This window comes from Hyla sarda, chromosome 9, assembly GCF_029499605.1.
Source record: "Hyla sarda isolate aHylSar1 chromosome 9, aHylSar1.hap1, whole genome shotgun sequence".
In the NCBI taxonomy this organism is placed as follows: Eukaryota; Metazoa; Chordata; class Amphibia; order Anura; family Hylidae; genus Hyla; species Hyla sarda.
This window is the reverse complement of record NC_079197.1, coordinates 26,357,639-26,379,366: the sequence shown is the minus strand read 5'-3', so window position 1 is coordinate 26,379,366 and position 21,728 is coordinate 26,357,639. Positions and strand designations below refer to the sequence as shown.

General features: G+C 44.1%; 1 protein-coding gene across 2 annotated transcripts in view; it reads right to left on the bottom strand.

Annotated features, from left to right (window-relative positions):
* Nucleotides 1-429: 429 nt before the first annotated feature.
* Nucleotides 430-21,728, bottom strand: part of TREX2 (three prime repair exonuclease 2) — a 30,112-nt gene continuing 8,813 nt past the window's right edge. The window contains exons 1-2 of one of the 2 annotated variants that reach the window (XM_056540769.1): nt 3,279-3,796; nt 431-1,365 (exon numbers count right to left, since the gene is read on the bottom strand). In XM_056540769.1, coding sequence (XP_056396744.1) covers nt 682-1,341 — 660 coding nt within the window. In that variant the 5' untranslated portion in view covers nt 1,342-1,365; nt 3,279-3,796 and the 3' untranslated portion in view covers nt 431-681. Of the gene's footprint in view, nt 1,366-3,278; nt 3,797-21,728 lie in introns of those variants that run through there. The other variant, XM_056540770.1, reaches the window with a different exon arrangement.

Here is a 21,728-nt window from a genome sequence, read left to right as displayed (position 1 = left end):
CCATGGCTGAATATAGAATGATTTATATATAAGAATGGGTAGATCTAAGCTATTTTTTATAGGACAGTGTTGTAGAAGATGAGCCACTGTTTTCCTGTTGATCTGTGTGTATCACACATCATTGTGCGCTGACTGGTGTTTGCACACTGCGGATATAAAACCACATATGAAAACAAATTAATATAGGAAATAAAACAAACCTCCCGGGATGTGTGTGGTGGACATAGCATTAACGTTTGAAATAAGGGATAGAAATAATAAAGCTGGTCTTAAAGGGAACGTCTACTTTGAGCAACTACTAATTACTGTGGATCACTCTGGTCGGAGTGAAGTGATTTGGTGAAAAAGAGTCTGCATACCGAAGAGCACCTACTAGACCAGATTATAGAGGCTTCATGATGCATTGTACCCAAGTAACCCCCAATTAAAAAAATTGCAAACAACTGAATGTTATCAATATAAAGTTTATTAATTTACAATATAACTCTTTCTAAATATATTGGAGGTATTTTTAGAGTCCTCTCCTTTCACTGTTAAAAAAAATGGAGGAGTCTTTACCTACATGAGAAGGGGCTTCCAGGCAATAATTTGCCTCCATCAGTGTTCATGTGGCCCCGGTAGGACCTAGTTTAGGAGTGTACCGCGCTGCAGAATCTGTGTGCGCTATATAAAGAATTATTATTATGTGTACATGGGTCTTATCTCCTCCCAATTCTTGTAACTGGGCACTTTGAGTATTTCCCTTGCTTGGCAAATGAAGACCAAGATTAGGGTCAGCACATCCCCCTCTGCAAAGTGAGAATGATTTGGTTCCTTTCCAAAGTTTTGCCTGTATATTTCTGTCAGTGTGTGTCTTCCCTTAATATATCTGGATGTTGGGCTATCCAGATCTCGGAAAGCTTGAAGAGAATCCAAGCACAACATGGTGCCAGGAAAGTCTTCATTTTGTTCCAGTAGCTCAGTTTTCAGGAGGGGAAAGTCATAGAAGAACCCATTATGGGCCACCAGACAAACAGGTTTAGCCTGACGATTGACGAACTCATTGATCGCGTTGATGAGGGTCGTATCGAATTTTTGCTTCTCGCTGTTGCCGAGATTTTTATTGCTGAGACCGGTGATACTGGAAGCCCCTTCGGTGAGGGGTTTTCCTGGATCCACACACAGACAAAGCTTGTCCATAACTCGGGGGAGCTGCACTTCTCCTGCCTCATTGGTTACTGGGTTCTCCAGAGAAGAGACATGGACAGCAATCAGGCAGATCTCAGTTATTTTGGGTCGATCTTTATTTAGACCTGTGGCTTCCAGGTCCAAGAAGACAAAAGTTTTCACTACTCCATTCATAGCTAAGGCCTAGGATGGAATATTCTGAAAAATACAAAATAATACATCACGTCAACTACATGTAAGTGACTTCCCCATGAGTACACAGATACACCGCAAATATTACAGTCCCCCTTTGTCCTGGACCGTTTCCAGTTGTATCCTGGAGCTGTATGATTTCTGGTGCTTCCTGATGAAGAGACACAAAGCCAGTCAGCGCAGCATGGAGGAGGAGGTCTGCTGTATAGCAGAGGGAACTTCATTTGACAAACTTATGTTGCTAAAAAGACTACAAAAGGTAAAACTAGTAATTGCTAGGCAGCCAGAATTTACAATGGACTATAAAGCTAAAATAATATCCCATAAAAATGTAAAATAAAACCGCAATAAAAAAACACTTGCTCAGTGTTTATGTGATTTTTATATTGGACACTCCCCTTTTTGTATAAAGGCTAATTATATTAGGTTTGGCTAAACCAAAGGGTGTAATGACCAGAGATCCAGGGGACATACCTCGGATTCCATGGAGAATACCACTTACATCTGTATCTTCAAGATGCAGACACAGTTGAAAACTATGATGGAGCAGAAAGTCATTGGTCACTGCCCCAAAACTTCCACTAGTAAGCTGTGGCCTTCAAGTGATCTTTTTCAGCGAGGATGTCAGCTTCTCTCGTACAGGTGTCCGGATCATATTAAAAATCTTAACCCTTATAGTACTTAGCTGCTGTATGCTCCAGAGGAAGTTGTGTAGTTCTTTCCAGTATGATCACAGTGCTCTCTCTGCTGCCACCTCTGTCCATGTCAGGAACTATCCGAAGCTGGAGAGGTTTGCTATGGGGACACTTCCTGACATGGACAGAGGTGTCAACAGAGAACACTGTGGTCAGACTGGAAAGAACTATACAACTTCCTCTGGAGCATACAGCAGCTAAGTACTATAAGGGTTAAGATTTTAAAATAGAAGTAATTTACCCATCTGTATAACTTTCTGGCACCGGTGACTTGAAAAAACATTTTTGTTCCTCTGGAGCACCCCTTTACCTCCCACAGAGCCCACTGGAACTGACTGGCGACAATAGTGGCTAGGCATCTGTAAATGGGTTTCACCAAGCCATTGATCTCATTACGGGAGAGCCGCCCAGTGTATATAGAACCTACTGATGTAGCAGAGCTGAATTGGTCGGGCTTTAAATATCATAACACAGTTATTGTGCAGCCCTATGTAAGTACACTGTCCTATCCTGATGAATGCAGAAAATACATTACGCCACAGTGGGCCAAATGAAAAACCGCTACTCCTAAATCTATAGTAACCATTTCTATTCATTCACAGAGAACAATGCTATTAAAACTCTACAGGGCACATGACTACCAGTCACACACTAAGTGTTCTAGATAATGCTACATAACGAATGAAGCAAACAATACATTAGACTAATCAGTTTTGAAGTTAACCCACTTTACCCCATGGATACACACACACACATATTATATATATATATATATATATATATATATATATATATATATATATATATATATATATATATATATATACATACACACACACACACACACACACATATGTGTATATATATATATATATATATATATATATTTATATTACTATAATACTTCATTAAGGCTCTGTTTCCCATCCAGCTTGCCTGCAGCTGTTGCAAAACTACAACTTCCAGCATGCCCGGACAGCCTTCGGCTGTTTTGCAACAGCTGGAGGCACAATGTTTGGGAAACACCAATTTAAGGAATACTACTACTACTACTTCTATAAAACATTTTTGGCAATAAGATTACATTCAAAAGGTACTATTTATGCAATTTAAGTTTTTAAAGGGACTCCTAACCTACATAGATGACAGGAACATACAAATATATCTACAGTAGTTGTCAATAAATGATCTTCCATGTTCTGCATCACATACATAGGATCTTACCTGATCTTGGTGACAGTCCCAGTTCCGCTGCTACAATTAATGTCTTTGGATAAGTCTGGACAAGTTTATATAGTGTGTGGTCCACTCCCGCAGAGTAGGAACGTCATCTATAGAGCTCTGTGTAAACACACCCTCCGGTATGTATCACTGGCGACAGGGAACCAGTCAGAACGCAGGCTGCGGACACTTCCTGGTGGCTGCTTAGTATCACTTTCGCTTTAGCTCAGAGAAGCAAATCAGGCTGAGGAAGCAACTGTGCAATACAAACATCTGTTTCGATAAAGGGGATTCCCTATGAATAATAATTTTTTTTTATTTATATAGCGCACACAGTTTCCGCAGCGTTGTACACTTAAATTGGTCCCTGTCCCCACTGGAGCTCACAATCTAAATTCACCTATCGGTAAGTTTTGGAGTGTGGGAGGAAACCCACACAAACGTGGGGAGAACACACTAACTAGTTGCAGATGGTGGGACTCGAACCTGATGGTGGGACTCGAACCTGATGGTGGGACTCGAACCTGATGGTGGGACTCGAACCTGATGGTGGGACTCGAACCTGATGGTGGGACTCGAACCTGATGGTGGGACTCGAACCTGATGGTGGGACTCGAACCTGATGGTGGGACTCGAACCTGATGGTGGGACTCGAACCTGATGGTGGGACTCGAACCTGATGGTGGGACTCGAACCTGATGGTGGGACTCGAACCTAGGACCCCAGCGCTGCAAGGCAACAGTGCTAACCACTGAGCCGACCCTATGACAAACATTAAAGGGGTACTCCATTGGAAAACATTTCTTTTTAAATCAACTGGTGCCAGAAAGTTAAACAGATTTGTAAATTACTTCTATTAAAAAATCTTAATCCTTCCAGTACATATCAGCTGCTGTTAGGATCCACAGGAAGTTCTTTCCTTTTTGAATTTCCTTTACGTGTGACCACAGTGCTCTCTGGCGACACCTCTGTCCATGTCAAGAACTGTCTAGAGTAGAAGCAAATCCCCTTAGAAAACCTATCCTGCTCTGGACAGTTGCTGACACGGACAGAGGTGTCAGCAGAGAGCACTGTGGTCAGGCAGAAAGGAAATTCAAGAAGAAAATAACTTCCTGTGGAGCATACAGCAGCTGATAAGTACTGGAAGGATTAAGATTTTTTAATAGAAGTCATTAAGAAATTTGTTTAACTTTCTGGCACCAGTTGATTTAAAAAAAAAAAACTAATCTATTCCCACCCAGCTCTCTTTATTCATAAGCCTTATTGTTAACACACTGGGTTTTTTCAGGCCACTATTTTCGGCTTGAAAAGAAAAAAAAAAAAAAAGTGTAGAAATGAGTGCAGATTTTATACTTTTACTCCCTTTTTTCTATTCACTGTTGGATTTAGTTATTCCCTATGTTATTTCTTACTTACGGCCACAAGTAATGAACCTGCTCACTTTATCGAGCATTAGGAATTACGGACAATTATGGACTGAATTAGTCGGCGCTAGGACCGCGTGGACTGTGTTGTGGACTCTTGTCAGAGGAATGAGATATCCGTCACAGAGATTCCGTAGTGTGCACTGTGCAGCAAAATCCCATTGACAGCAGAGGACTGCAGCAGAATTTCTGAAGCGTGAGCCCAGCCTAAGAGATTCCTTCAGGCTACGATAGAAAGGTATCAGATCACACAGGGCACTGCAGTTTGCTGCGTAATGGGCTGTGTATCTGCAGACTAGTCAGAGCAGTGAGACTGTGGAATTCTCTCCCGGAGGAGGTGGTCATGGTGAACTCTGTAAAAGAGTTCAAAAGGGGTCTGGATGCATTTTTTGGAGAACAACATTGATTGTTATGTATACTAGATTTATAGGGACAGAACGTTGATCCAGAGATTTATTCTGATGACATTCGGAGTCGGGAAGGAATTTTTACCTCTAGTATGAGGGTTTTTTGCCTTCCTCTGGATCAACTCAATAGGGACTCATTAGGGTTATAGGTTGAACTTGATGGACTCTGGTCTTTTTTCAACCTTATGAACTATGTTACTATGACCGTGAGGGTCCAATCAGCGCTACTTATCCTTTTTTTCACCGAAGTACTCCTTTAACCCCTTCCTGCTACAGGACGTATGCCATCAACGGGTCCCGTAAGTGTCTGAACTATAAAACTATATCGTAATTAAACCGCACGGTCAATGGCGTACACGTAAAAAAAAAATCCAAAGTCCAAAATTGTGTATTTTTTTTTCTTTATATACCATAAAATTTGTTATAAAAAGCGATCAAAAAAGTAAAATCTAAACAAACATGGTACAGATAAAAACTTCAGATCATGGAGCAAAAAATTAGCCCTCTTACATTTTTAAACGTATACATTTTCCTGCATGTAGTTATGATTTTTTCCAGAAGTACGACAAACCTATATAAATAGGGTATCATTTTAACTGTATGGACCCACAGAAGATAAGTTGTAATTTTTACCAAAAAATGCACTGCATAGAAACGGAAGCCCCCAAAAGTTACAAAATGGCATTTTTGTCTTCAATGTTGTCGCACGATTTTTTTTCCGTTTTGCAGTGGGTTTTTGGGTAAAATGACTAATTTCACTGCAAAGTAGAATTAGTGGAGCAAAAAATAAGCCATAATATCGATTTTTGGGTGGAAAATTGAAAGGGTTATGATTTTTTAAAAGTAAGGATGAAAAAAAGAAAGTGAAAATGCTATGTCCTTAAGGGGTTGGCATTGTACAGACCAACTCCAACCCTTCATAGCAGCAGGATTCCCTAATGGCCTCTCTCAGCAGAATAAAACACCTGCCACAAAGATTCTTCAAGAACGAGAAACATGAAGATGATCAAGGTGGTGGACTTGGCCTCTAAATTCAGAATACAGTATCTCAAACCAATCGATCATCTATGAGATGTGCTGAAAAAACGAGTCCGCTCCATTAGCCCTCACCTCTCAATTTATCGGACTAAAGCCACATTCATCTGGAGACATTTTTTGTGTTCATATCCCATCCACCAGTCCTACACTTCTACCAAGAACCTGTTAGTTCAGATAATCAGAACAACGAGGATCTACACAATATATTAGGCTTAGGTTTTAAAGGGGTACTGCGGTGGGGAATTTTTTTTTAAATTAAACTGGTGCCAGAAAGTTAAACAGATTTGGAAAGGACTTCTATATAAAAATCTTAATCCTTGTAGTACTTATCAGCTGCTGGATGCTCCACAGGAAGTTGTATTCCTTTTTGGTGTTCTTTTCAGTCTGACCATAGTGCTCTCTGATGACACCTATGTATGTATCAGGAACTGTCCAGAGCAGGATATGTTTGCTATGGGGATTTGCTCCCACTCTGGACAGTTCCTGACCAGGACAGAGGTGTCAGCAGAGAGCACGGTGGTCAAACAGAAAGGAAATTCTAAAAGGAAAGAGCCTCCTCTGGAGCATACAGCAGCTGATAAGTACTGGAAGGATTAAGATTTTTAAATAGAAGTAATTTACAAATATGTTAAACTTTCTGGCACCAATTTATTTGGAAAAAAACAAAAAATAATTGTTTTCCATTGGAGTACCCCTTTAATGTTATGGCTGATCAGTGTATATTGAACTGCTCAGTCCATGCTGCTCTATCATATGCTGTTTATATACAAGATGTTCAACGTGACAGATCCACTTACAGTAATACCACATTTACGAGGCATTTACAGATGAAAACTTTATAAAGTTAATTATTACTGTCAGGGTTATGACATATTTAATGGTCTTATTTACCACTTATACACATACCAGCTCTGGCTACATTCCACTGCCGTTCAGGTATAGACGGTCGCTCCGGAGCGCTGATGTATTTATAATGGCCGCCAAAAAGATCATGTTATCACACGAGGGCCAGTCTTATATCGGATTGGTGGAGCCTTCTGGCACAACACCCTCCATACATTGTGTAAATAATAGAGAGCGCTTTAGTACAATCATCATATAGTACGGAGCCCAAATAGAGCCAAATGGCCAAATAAAACTAAACGTTATAGGGTAGGTGCACAAGAGCCACATTTTGTAGTGTATTTTCCTATCCAATGAAGTTAATGAATGGCAAGATTGACTGCATATTGTTCTACACAATGTATACGCAGCAGCAAAATACAGCATATGGCCAAAGAAGCAGTGACACGCAATGCCTTGTATCATCTGAATGCTCAAATACCCCCTAGGAGTGACCAAGTAATAGCTCCAGACAGTAAATTATGGTATTTCTAAAGCCTTGGATCTCCTGTAGCTCCACCTTCTGCAGGGGTGGCTATTGCACCACAAAGGTCGCACAACCCCAAAAGCCAGCCCTATTTATTGTACTGCTGTCCTCTTCTGTGGTGGATAGCCCTTTACACCCTGTTCCAAATTATTATGCAAATTATATTTTTCTCATTTACCTAAATAATTGATGTCAATAACAGTCAGCATAATTCTCATGTAATCAACTATGAGTACATTTCAAATTTTACTGAACAAACCTCCTAATGAGAACAGTATTTCTTATAAAACATAAAAAATCTTACAATGCACTGTGCCAAATGATTACGCACAGTAAATTGCAAAACACTTTATAGGTTGTAAAGAACTGAAAATGGTCATTTGTTGTGTTTGCAGCATATTTTCTGAAATCAAAAGCTATTTCAATAAAACTTTAACAACATTTTAACTTTTTAAATGTTTTAACAGGTCACGTTACATTTTAACATAGGACCCCTTATTTGATAGCAGCTTCACAAGTCTTGCATCCATTGAACTTGTAAGTTTTTGGACAGTTTTGGCTTGAATTTGTTTGCAAGATGTCAGAATAGCCTCCCAGAGCTGCTGTTTGGATGTAAACTGCCTCCCACTCTCATAGATCTTTTGCTTGAGGATGCTCCAAAGGTTCTCAATAGGATTGAGGTCAGGGGAGGATGGAGGCCACACCATGACTTTCTCTCCTTTTATCCCCACAGCAGCCATTGATGCAGAGGTATTCTTTGCAGCATGAGATGGGGCATTGTCATGCATGAAGATGATTTTATTACAGAAAGCATAGTTCTTTCTTCTGTACCAGGGAAGAAAGTGTACAGTCCGAAACTCCACATACTTTGCAGAGGTCATCTTTACACCTTCGGGGACCCCAAAGGGGCCGACCAGCTCTCTTCCCATGATTCCGGCCCAAAACATGACTACACCACCACCCTGCTAACGTCGCAACCTTGTTGAAACAGGGTGGCCATCCACCATCCATCCACTACTCCATCCATCTGGACCATCTGGGGTTGCACGGCCCTCATCAGTGAACAGGACTGTTTGGAAATTAGTTTTCGAGTAATTTTTCTGCCCAATGCAGCAGTTTCTGCTTGTGAGCATTGGTTAGTTGTGGCTGAGTAGAAGGTCTATGCACCATTGCAAGACTCTGGAGGACTCTACACCTTGATGTCCGTGGGACTCCAGAGGCACCAGCAGCTTCAAATATCTGTTTGCTGCTATGTAATGGTATTTTAGCAGCTGCTCTCTTGATCTGATGCATGGATCTGGCAGAAATCTTCCTCAATGTGCCTTTATCTGCACAAACCGGTCTGTGCCCTGAATCAGCCACAAATCTCTTAATAGTGCGATGATCACGCTTAAGTTTTCGTGAAATATCTAATGTTTTCATACCTCATCCAAGACATTGAACTATTTCACTCTTTTCGGCAGCAGGGAGATCCTTTTTCTTCCCCATATTGCTTGAAAATTGTGCTCTGCTTAATAATGTGGAACACCCACCTTAAGTAGTTTTTCCTTAAATTGGGCTCACCTGGCAATCTAATTATCACAGGTGTCAGATTGTCTTCAGTGATCAAAAAAGCCTGAGACACGCCATCCATGAGTTAAACTGAAAAACTAAACATTTAATCTTTGTGACACAAATAGAATTTGAATAATAATTTGGAACAGGGTGTAGATACCAAGTGAAACCTACAGTCAGTGTCAGACTGGGACACTTCTAGGCAGGTTGGGACCCATTTGTGCGCTAAAGCCAGGGACAACTGGAGGATGCTCTTTTACAGTGGTCTCTAAATGGTTTTGCTCCAGATGTTGCAAAACTACAACTCCCAGCATGCCCAGACAGCCAAAGGTTGTCCGGCCATGCTGGGAGTTGTAGTTTTGCAACATCTGGAGGGCCACAGTTTGGAGACCACTGCATCTTCTACACCAATCTAACTAGTATTAAATGTCAGAATCCATCTAAACTAAAGAGATATCAAAGCGAGAGGTACATACGAAACACATGATGTTGTAGCAGCAATTGCTTAACTATTATTTACTTACCTTAATTCTATTAGACATTATTCCATACACTGAGCTGATTAATGTAAACAAAGGAGATCACTATAATGATGTCATCATAAGGAAATAATTCAGATTCCAAACCCTGACCTACCGATAGGTGTGAATCATCAGGAGGATCATGGCTGGAGAATGAGGAAGGCAGCATGAAAAATATTACAAGTCATCCTGTAATTAATTATGTAAAATATCTTATTTATTCACATTACATAATATGTCTATAAAAGAAACTGGAAATAGAGATGTATGGAAAATGGGTGAAAACATTGAGCTGCAAAGGAACATGTCTAACCTGTCATTGCACAATAGAAATAAGTCATCCAAACCTACCCAAGTATTGGGGAGGATGGTGGGGCAAGGATTGGCCATGGTGAATTTCAACATCTGACCCCATTGTTGTTCCTGGATATATGCAGCCACCAGAGGTTGCACTATGGTTTTCCTTTGGATCCAAAAGATCACTCAAACCCACAGTTAAGCAGACAGCGTCAATCTCTGGCCTACAATAGTACATATACAGTATGTACAATATAGTCTATAACCATCTTGAAAGCCCCATGTAAAGTAGAGGTATAGCTGGCTCATTCAGTATTATTCTTATACAATTACTAGATCTGGGATGCAGTACAGGGGATAAACTGATGGCATATAGATCAAACAGGGATCTGTTTGAATTTTAATCTATTCTATAGACTTTAAAGTGTACCTTTAAAAACCTTTTTATATAATGTAGATAATAAATTGGTTATTGAATGTGTATATTTTGGGGTGAAAAGCTGGTAATTACTCACCGGGAATTCTATTTCCTCGTAGTCACGACAGCACCAGAGAGATGGACTCCTCCCCCAGGAACAGGAAACCTAGAGTACAAAAAGGATGCACACCCCTCTCTGCCTCAGTGAATTACCAAGACCTAGGAAGCATCCTATTAATGGTTAAACAAGTAATAATAACAACACATAACATACTACTGAATAACAGCAAAAAATATGTTCAATATTAAATTTTTATATACATAAATATATACATATATATATATATATATATATATATATATATTATATATATATATATTTTTTTTTTTGCGACACCAACGTGAACACACCACTGTGGAGAAGAAACATGAAAGGGTCGGAATAGGAGGTGGTGGTGTCGTGACTACGAGGAAATAGAATTACCGGCTTTCCATCTCGTCACGACACCACCAGAGAGAATACCAGAGAAAAGTTAGGGAGGGACCACAGCCTGGAGAAGTTTGCATCCAAAAGCTAGAGGCACTAGATCATCAGCCCTGAGCCTATAGTGTCGAAAAAAGGTATGTGAGGAGGGGCAAGTAGCCGCCCTACAGATTTGAGAAATAGAGGCACCTCTGTTCTCTGCCCATGATGAAGCAATGAAGCAACAGCTCGAGTGGAATAGGCCTTCAGGTTAGGAGGCGGAGACAAACCTGCAGAAAAATAGGCTGCCACAATAGCTTGCCTGACCCACCTAGCAATGGTATCTCCTCTGACATTATTTCCCCTATTGGGACCTGTAAACTGAATAAACAATTTATCTGATTTTCTGAACTCTGAAGTCTTCAATATATTCTAGAACACACCTGCATACGTCTAGCATGTGAAACAATGTCTCCCTTTCTGAAGAGGGATTCGCACAGAAGGATGGAAGGACTACCTCCTGAGACATGTGAAATTCCGACACTACTTTAGGGAGAAAAGCGGGATTTGGTTTTAAAATAATCCTATCATCTAGAATCTAAGTATAGGGCTCTCTGATAGATAAAGCTGCCAACTCCCCTGCTCTTCTACCTGAGGTAACAGATACTAATAATGACACAACACCGTCTTCTGAGCTAGAACCCTCTTGGGAACTGAAGAAAGAGGTTCAAAAGGACTCTTGCAGAGGGAATTAAGGACCAGAGTAAGATCCTAAGCTGGAACAACCTGAGGACTAGACAGCTCTAACATATTAACAGACCTGAAAAATCTAACAATCCAGGGGTGATTTGCAACTTTCTGGCCATATAGAGTCCCTAGAGCTGCTATAGGCCCTTCTAAAGACCCTTTTGTAGAAAGTCCAAAATGAAAGCAAAGTTTGGTTTGTTCAAATCTGATAAAGTAGAGTCCGATGTAGACAGAAAATTTTGGTAGTCACCGGCTTCCTACTATACTGTAGATATTACTGAACCCGAGAGATCTTTGGATTTAAGAATTAGCCTCTCAAGAGCCAAGCCGTCAGATGAAGATTGCAAACCTCCGCATGAAGAACTGGCCCCTGGGGAGAACCCAGGGATCTGTTAAAGACATGGGGGGGGGGATTTATCAAAACCTGTCCAGTGGAAAAGATGCTGAGTTGCCCATAGAAACCAATCAGATCGCTTCTTTGATTTCTATCAAGGCCTCTGCAAAATGAAAGATGCGATCTGATTGGTTGCTATTGGCAACTTTTCCTCTAGACACGTTTTGATAAATCACCCCCATGGTCCTTAGGCAGGAGAGCCAAGCTCTCGGAGGCCAGAATGGGGCAATCAGGATAATTATAGCTCTGTCCTCCTTGACTTCATGACCCTGAGAATGAGAGCTAGAGGAGGGAAGGCATAGGCTAAGTCCCAATCCCATTTCTGGGACAATGCAGCCACTGCCAGAGATCTGTCTGCTGGATTCAATGAAAGAAAATTCCTGACCTGTCTGTTCTGCCTGGTAGCGAACAGATCCACTTGCAGAGTTCCCCACAAGGCTGAAATCTTTAGAAAAATTCTTTGATTTAGTCACCATTCTCCCTGACAAATCGGCTGACGACTTAGAAAGTCTACCCTGATGTTGAGGTCTCCTTTGAGATGCACTGCCGAGATTGGATTTTAGATGGATTTCTGCAAAAGGACAGGACCTGGAAAGATAGAGTCATTAGGGAAGGACTCCTCGTGGTACCTTGTCTATTGATGATGGACACTGTAGTGGTATTGACTGAGAAGATTTTAAATCACTAATAAATTCTCTAGCTGATTCAAGAGCTCTAAAAACTGCCAATAATGTTTTAAAATTAGAAGATCTGTCAAATATTTCTTCTTCCCAAGGACCCTGAAAATTAAGTTCTCCTAAATGTGCACCCCATCCCCAACAGTAGTGATAACCACAGGGTTCTGACAGCTCCAGTCTATACCCTTAGATACATTTTCTTCTACTAACCACCACCGGAGAGAGGCAAGCACAGGGGGAGACAACTCAATATGCCTTTCTAGATCAGATTGGGAACCATCCCAAGCACTTAACAGTTCTAACTACAAACCTCTAGAGGGAAAATGAGCCCAGGGGACTGCCGGAATGGCTGTAGTAAATAATCCTAAAACAGACATCCCTTTCCTGACATACGGGGAGAGCTAATAATGTCACTGACCGAGGACATTATTTTCTCCATCTTTGATGAAGGAAGGAAAGATTTCTGAACAGAAGAATCAAATAAAATTCTTAAATAAAAACAAGCAACCACACAATCACCTCCAGGAAAAACCCAGGATCAAACAAGGCGTGTGGATCTTGTGTAGAGTAAAAATGTTTATTACCCACAATGCAACACGTTTCGCGGAAGACCGCTTCATCAGACAATGGAGCTCATCTTCCATACACTTCTATTGCACAGCGGAGGCAAAGCAGCAGAAAAGTATCCCCTTTTTAAAATCTCCCGCTCTGGAAAGCCTGGCTGCGGAGTCTGAAGTCACATCCGTCCCTCGCGTCGGCCTCTCTCCCAGCCGTCACTTCCTGTGATGTCATAACCCCGCCTCCAATATGGCCACAACCACAGGAGCTCCGGACCTCTTCCAACCCACTGCACAGGTGGGCTGTAGGACAGAACTGGGAGAAGCGGAAGGAGGAGGCAGGTGGCAGCGCCGGAACACTGCACTGGGGCACAACTAGAAGTCTCCCCCCCAACCAGGGGGTATAAGAGGCCCTGCACTATCCCAACTAGGAGATGAAGCCTCCCTGGACCTCTCCACCGTCACCCACACCACCAGAGGCATGGATTAACTCTAAGCTTCCTACAGCAAAAAGGAAACCACTGAGGTAGAGAGGGGTGTGCATCCTTTCTGTACTCTAGGTTTCCTGTTCATGGGGAGGAGTCCATCTCTCTGGTGGTGCTGTCGTGACAAGGTGGAGAAATGATTTGTTCATGCAGCTATTGCATGTGTGTTTCTGTGCAGAGACAAAATACAGGGAGTGTGGGCGGACAAGCAGGGCTCTGTGACACACTCCTGGATCACACAGCAGGCTGACTGACAAGCCAGGACTGTGTGCAGAGCCCCGCTTGTCCTCCGTGCGCAGAGCCCCGCTTGTCCTCCGTGCGCAGAGCCCCGCTTGTCCTCCGTGCGCAGAGCCCCGCTTGTCCCACCCACACTTCCTGTATTTTATCTCTACACAGAGAAACAAAGGCAAAAGCTGCAGAGACAGCATTGTCACCAAAAATATACACATTTTTTTAACCAATGTACAAATATACATATGTTATAATCTCTACATTATATAAAAAGTTTGCAAACAAGTACATTTTGAGTGTAGGTGCATTTTCTATCTGCAAAATAGATGAAAGTAGCACAAGCTGGGTTTTTATAATATTCCCATGTAAATTGCCCTATAGACTAACATTAGTGCAGTAAGCTTTTTTGCTTTCCTTCAGGCTAGACTTACTTTTAAAAGGGTATACATTTTTAATACTGTCCAGACCAAGCACCTATGAAACCAAATGGTTGAACGCCCTTCACCAATATTCTGGATAAAATCTTATCATTTATCAGTACTCAGAAGCAGTCATAACCAGGAGTGGCAGATTTTCTCTTATTGTATTTGCAGAAAGGCCCTGAAATCATAAGTCAATGGAGCCTTTATCTACAAGTGTAGGTTACTCTTATGACACAGCACATTCATGAAACCATGCAGTTTCTTACTATGGATGTCCTTGTTTCAGGTGACCTGTAAAGACTAATCCCCACTGATCCCACATTAAAGTCCTTTTCCATGTTATATCCAAGCATGCCCCCCCCCCCCCCCCAAAAAAAAAAAGTCTTAATCCTTCCAGGAGATATCAGCTGCTGAAGTTGTGTTATTTTCTGTCTGACCACATTGCTCTCTGCTGACACCTCTGTCTGTCTCAGGAACTGTCCAGAGCAGTAAATGTTTGCTATGGGGGATTTGCTCCAACTCTGGACAGTTCCTGAGACAAGCAGAGGTGTCAGAAGAGAGCACTGTTGTCAGACAAAAAAGAACAGCTTAACTTTAGCAGCTGATAACCACGGGAAGGATTAAGATTATAGAAGTAATTTATAAATCTGTTTAACCTTCTGGAGCCAGTTGATTTAAAAAAAAAATGTTTTTCCTAGATAACAAAGTGTCCGTATTCAGTTTACAAAGGCAATGTTTTTTGCAGGCTGAACACCCGGCTACATTCTAAATAGACACAAGAGTTGCAAGAAATTGATCCAGGGTGAATTTATTGCGACTGTCAGGATGCATTTTGCATTTGTATTACAGCAGCATTTACTGGCGTGACCGAGGGTCTGATAGTTAGTCACCCTGTCTATGCATCAGCATGCAATGCATGCCCCCTGTCTGCAGGATTACAACAGGGAAATGCAATTGAGGTATTTCTTAAATGGAATGAATTAATGTGTGTAATTTACAGTTAATCACGGCGCAAAAATTAAGCCCTCATACCTCCTCATATATGGAAAAATAAAAAAGCTATAGGGGTCAGAAGAGGACATTTTTCAACGTATTAATTTTGGTGCATGTAGTTATATATTTTTTAGTAGTAAAATAAAATCAAACCTATAAAAATTGGGTGTCCTTGCGACAGTATGGACCTACAGAATAAATATAAGGTACACTTTTTATGAAAACTGCACTGCGTAGAAACGGAAGCCGCTAAAAATTACAAAATGGCTTTTTTTTTCAATTTTGCCCCACAAATATTTTTTTCTGGTTTCGCCATAGATTTTGTAGTGAAATTATTAATGGTATTACAAAGAAAAATTTTGGCGCAAAGAACAAGCCCTCATATGGATTTTTAGGTGGAAATTTGAAAGTGAGAAGGAAAAAACTAACGTGCAAAAATGAAAAATCACCAAAGAGGGAAGTGATTAAACGTGTGTATTTTATGAAAAAATTTAATGAAGGAGATTTTTTTATGCTTACCGTAAAATCTCTTTCTCGAAGGATCCATTGGGGGACACAGACCATGGGTGTATGCTGCTGTCACTAGGAGGCTTGACACTATGGCAACAGAAAAGTCGGCTCCTCCCAGAAGGGTATACCCGCCCACAGGCACCTGAGGTAATCAGTTTTAGTCCCAGAGCAATAGGAGAAGACCGCCAGGTCAAGAGAAAACCACAAACTGTCCTAGCAATCAGAAGAAAAGGCAACTGAACACACCTTCGGACAGATAACTTAAATAGGAACACCAGAAACAAAAGGGTGGGAGCTGTGTCCCCCAATGGATCCTTTGAGAAAGAGATTTTACGGTAAGTATAAAAAAAAATCTCCTTTTCTCTATCGGCTCCATTGGGGGACAGAGACCATGGGACGTACCAAAGCCGTCCCTTGGGTGGGTAAGGAGTCAGACAGGTGGACGGTTGGACCACTGCCGTCTGCAACATCTTACAGCCCAGAGTAGCATCAACTGATGCGAAGGTATGTATCTGGTAGCACCTTGAGAAAGAGTGCAAAGACGACCACGTGGACGCCTTACTAAACTACAAGGCCAAAGCCATGTAGCGGAGGGCCCAGGATGCCCCGAAAAAAACGGGTGGAATGAGCCAAAACCCTGAAGGGTGGGATCTTCCCCTTGCAGCGGTAAGCTCCCAAAATGGTTGTCTTGTCCAACTACCACAACAGGTTGTGGAACAAACACTTCCAGGGATGAGAAGGGGCCGGACAAAAGGACGGTAGGACGATGTTCTCATTGAGATGAAAAAGCCAAAACCATATCAGGTACGAAGGACGGACCTGGACAGAAAACAAAACAACTTGTCATGGTATACAACCAGGAAGGGAGAATGGCAGGAGAGAGCTGCCAGCTCTGACACCCTCCTAACAGCGGGAAGAGCAATAAGGAACGCCACCTTCCGGGGAAGGAGACGAAGAGAAATGTCCCTGAGAGGTTCAATAGGGGGGCCTTGCAGGGCATCTAAGATCAAGTGCCAAGTCCCAAGGGAAAAAAATAGACGGCAAAAAGGGGTGACACAGGAGACCAGATATAGGAGGTCTGGACGATAGGAAAGGTGCAGAGGTAAGTACTTAAGGAGCCTGACCACGACGACGTACCACGCCCGCCGGGGCCAGTCTGGGCCACGAGAATGGCGGGAACGCCCTCTGCTGCGAGTTTCCTCAGGACCCCGAAAAGAGAGGAAGGGGAGGAAACAGATAAGGTAGGGCAAAGCCAGACCAAGAGAGAGGAACACTTGGTTGTGGCGGGACGTGCAGATGTCCACACCTGGAGCGCCCCAGAGGTTGCAGATCACTGCAAACACCTCCGGATGTAGGGACCACTCACCTTAGACGACTGAGGACCGGCTGAGAAAGACCACATCCCAGAGACGCCCGGAATGAAGAGCGCCTAGATGGCCGGAAACCTGAGTCCCGCCCAGAAGGGAATTTCCCAAGAAGTAAGCAAAGAAAGGATTGCCCTAGACCCCAACATGTTGAAGGGGAAAAGGGCTTCTCGAGGGACCAAGGCCCCAGACCGGCCAGTCCTTGAAAACACCTCCCCAGCCCGACAGACTGGCAGGGAGGGGCAGGAAGGAGCGCCCCGAAAAAGCAGGGGGGGGGGGAAACGAAGCCACCATAGAAGGGACCGACAAGACTATCGAGAGAGAACGATCTTGCGGTCTAGAGACAACGGAGACCTGTCCCACCGGAAGAGAATCACCAGTTGAAGAGGTCGGTGATGAAACTGGGCAAATGGCACGGCCTCCACGGCCGCCGCTAACCGACCCAGGACATCCATGCAAAAGCGAATGGAAACTGGAGCAGGGTGCCTAAGTCATCGGACTCTTGACAAGAGAGTCAGCCGTCGGCGGAGTCGAAGCGGGCAGAGGCCGCGTCGAACTGGAGCCCCAGGAGAGCGGTTGGGCTTGTCACTATTGACCATCCAACCGAAGTGAGACAAGGTCTGGAGGTTGAGGCTAAGACTCTCCAGGATCTGGGCCCTGGCTGGAGCTCTGATAAGGAGGTCGTCCAAGTAAGGAATCACGGAAACAACTGTTGTCCGTAAAAGGGCTATCACAGGCACCAGGACTTTGGTAAAGGTCCGTGGAGAAGTGGTCAGACCGAAATGGAGAGCCACAAGAAAATGACTGTCCGGAACTGCAAAGCGGAGGTACCGCTGATGACCAGAACAATAAGATGTGGAGGCAGGCATCCTTGATGTCCACTGAGGAACAAAAATTCCCCATGAACCAAACACCGAACGGAGAGACTCCATTCGGGATGGGAAAGCAGAAGATGCTGGCTGAGATACTCGAGAACCAAGATTGGGCGAACAGAAACGCCTTACTTGGGGACCACAAAGAGGTTAGAATAAACCTCGAAAACGTTCCCCTGAAGGAACCGGGACAATTACTCGCTGGATAAAAAAAAGGAGTGGATCCTGAATGTGCATGGTCCAGCATCCCAGAAGAGTAACAGGCGACCAACCACCCGAGAAAGGTCGGTGGGTGGGGGCAACCCTTCAGACCGAGGAAGGCCTACGGGTGCCTGATGGGCCAGAACGGATAGCAGACCTCCGGGAGGGACAGTTCCGGAAGGAGGGAGCCCTCTTCCCGTGAAGGCGCCCGTCTGGACTCTTTGTTGGTACCCTTTGGCGGCACCAAAGGTCCGCAGAACCCGAAGGAAGACTTACGACGGAAAACGGTTCTGTGAGCCTTATCCAGAGGTAATAAGTAACTCTTCCGCCCGTCTCCTCACTTCCTGAAGGCGACGTGCACATTCCAGGCTTTAAGCCATATGGAGGAACGGTGCCTACCAGGTAGCTTGTGGCAAAGGCAGCACAGTGGCTGCGCATGGAAGCAGAACACAGAAAATCTCCAGCTGCGGAGCATCGGAGAGCTAGATTAAATAAATCCTCCAGAGGGATCTTGAAGACTACCCTGGCAGAGATGGGAGACCATACAGAAAGGGCCCTTGACACCCAGGCTGAAGCAAAAGCAGGAAGATCCTGCTGTCTCAAAGGCAAAGTTTGCCAAAGTCTCCACCTTCTTGTCCGCTGGATCCTTGAAGGCAGCCGCATCAGCCAACGGCCATGTAGGCGCCTTAGAGAGGCGGGAGACTGGCAGATCCACAGTTGGAGAGGAGGTTCACCGAGCAATGAGGTCCTTGGCGAAGGGATACCACACTTGAACCTTCTTCGTTTCCTGAAACTTCTTGTCAGGGTGCCTCCAGGCGGATACCAGCAGGGCGTAAAATTCAGCGTGAGAGCTGAAGGTCTTGGGTGCCGGTCAGGCCAAGGAGACTTCTGGGTCCTTTAGATGGAATGTGTCTATTATAGCTGAACCAATGAGTACTCCACATCAGGCATCTGTGCGTTCCTGTGAGTCGGAGGCCGAATCAGAAACCTCATCCACAAGTTCTCCAGGTGAATGGGAACGAGGTGAGGCAGCCCTGGAAGAGGTCGGGCACGATGAGAGGAAACTTCTGGACCACGTCCGAAGTTCCTGGGTCCTTTAGCTGGAAGGTGTCTCTTATGGCCGAAACCGATGAGTACACCACATCAGGCATATCCGTGCGGTCCTCTGAGTCGGAGGCCGAATCAGAAACCTCATCCACAAGTTCTCCGGGTGAATGGGAACGAGGTGAGCAGCCCTGGAGGTTGGGCACGATGAAAGGAAACTTGTGGAGCAGAGTCTGAAGTTCCTGGAACCTCTAGATGGAAGGAGTCTCTTATGGCCAAGACCAATGAGTGCACCATGTCCGACATATCCGTGCGGTCCTCTGAATCAGAGGCCGAATAAGAAACTAAATCCACAAGTTCTCCAAGTGAATGGTAACGTGTGAGGTGGCCCTGGAAGAGAGGGAGACTGACCTGGTACGCGGGTCTGGAGAGCCAGAGCGGCGACCATGGGAGCGTCCTCTAGGGGAGAGACGCTTGCTACAGGGCGGAGTAACGGGGCGATGCCTGTGAGGGGAACGCCCATGCCTACCAGAAGACTCGGAGGATGAGTCAGATGAAAAACACCCCTATGACGTTGCGAGAGCGTCAGTATAGGGGGAGAGCTGGACCCTCCGGAGGGCCGGAAGGGCCTCTCCAATGCAGTCACCACATAACAGGTCTGGAAGACAACCGGGGTAGAATAGCAGGGGGGTCTGGGGGAGCAGGCAGAGCAAGTGGGTTCAGCAGAACCGGGCATTTTGGAGTTACAGCTTTTACAGACAAAATGGGAAACTAACCTTCCAGTTGTCTGTTTAGAGGGAGGAACAGTTCTGGGCATGGACATAGTGAAAAAAAAAGAACTCTCTCACCCGAACCTGTGTCCCCAGGGCAGCTGCTGTGAGGAGCACTCCGCTCTAGTATAGATAGAGAAGGGAGATAAAACCAGCCAATAGCCAGAGAGGGGGTGCCAGGAGCAGGGACACTGCTGATTGGCCCCTGCCACCTACAATTGCATGCACAGCGCTGATTGGAGGACAATTCGCGCCTCCTGTAAGCTCCGGCGGCCCTGGTGGGCAGACCTAAAGCGCCCCGGCCGCCGAAGTGCCGAGAAGAAATACAGCAATGGCTCCCGCTCATTGCCCCGAGCGCACATGTCGTTCGCATATGCGCTCGCGGGAAGTGAGCGGGCAAGACACATTTTCGCCGGCAGCAATCTGCTGCCAAAAGTGAAAGTAAGTAGTCGCTTCGTGTGCCCGCATAGTATAAACGCTGCGGCTGTCAGCCGCATAAGTAAAAACACACACGTACATAAGTTTGAATGCATGTGAATAAACTGAGCCCCTTTATCCAAAAATGCCACTGCTCGCCCCAGAAATAAAGATAAAGCCCCTTGTCCAGGCCAGCCCCCATTAGACCCTGAAAGGTGGGCCAAAAACTGAGGGTCTCCAGAGGTTGCAAGTCTGCCCCTAAGGGAGAAAGGGAAATATACTCACCTCAGTCAGAAGAACTTACCTAATGGAGTCTTCTGTGAGGTCTTCAGCATTCTGTCACCAGCATAACGCCGAGCTACAATGTGCGTGCAAGGCGAGCAGGGAAATAGGGGGACCCGGACCCATGAGGTACAACCCCAGGCGCTGACCATTGGCGAGAGGGGTTTAACAGCACATACACGCAATGTCTGTGCACCCTCAATCGCAATGGGGAAACAGTGAGCCGCAGTTCCTGAGTCCCCACCTGAAAACAGGAAAGAAAAAGGAATTAAAAACACTTCCCTAACTAGGAAAATAATAAAACATAAGACCTAGTCTGGAGAACTCCAGTCCATAACCACCTCCTGAAGACACTAAGCTAAAACTGATTACCTCAGGTGCCTGTGGGCGGGTATACCCTGCTGGGAGGAGCAGACTTTTCTGTTGCCATAGTGTCAAGCCTCCTAGTGACAGCAGCATACACCCATGGTCTGTGTCCCCCAATGGAGCCGATAGAGAAAATAAAATATTACCTTTATTTTAGCTATACAAATAAGCATTTGTGAACTATTCTGTTTTATTCCATCATTTAACAAAACATTTACAGAACTAGAACTGCAAAGTGGATGTTAAAATCTGGATAAGCTGCGGAAAGTGCACAGATTGGTTGCAGATTCTCCTCAGGAAATTTAATATGAAAAAAATAATAATCTGCACGCACATCCTATTGTTGTGAATTACCAGCAGATCTCCAAGCCCAAGTATAAAATAATAAATACTAAACTCCCCTTGCCTGGTGATGCTTCCCTGGCCCCTGTACAATCGGTCCCCTGCGATGACATCACATGTCCACACTTCATGGCTGAAGGTGAGTTGTACAGAGACCAGCACCAGACCAGGAAAGTAAGAGTGCGTGTGTGTATGTGTATATGTATATATATATTTATTTATTTTTTATTAATATACATACATACATACATATACAGGGTGGGCCATTTATATGGATACACCGTAATA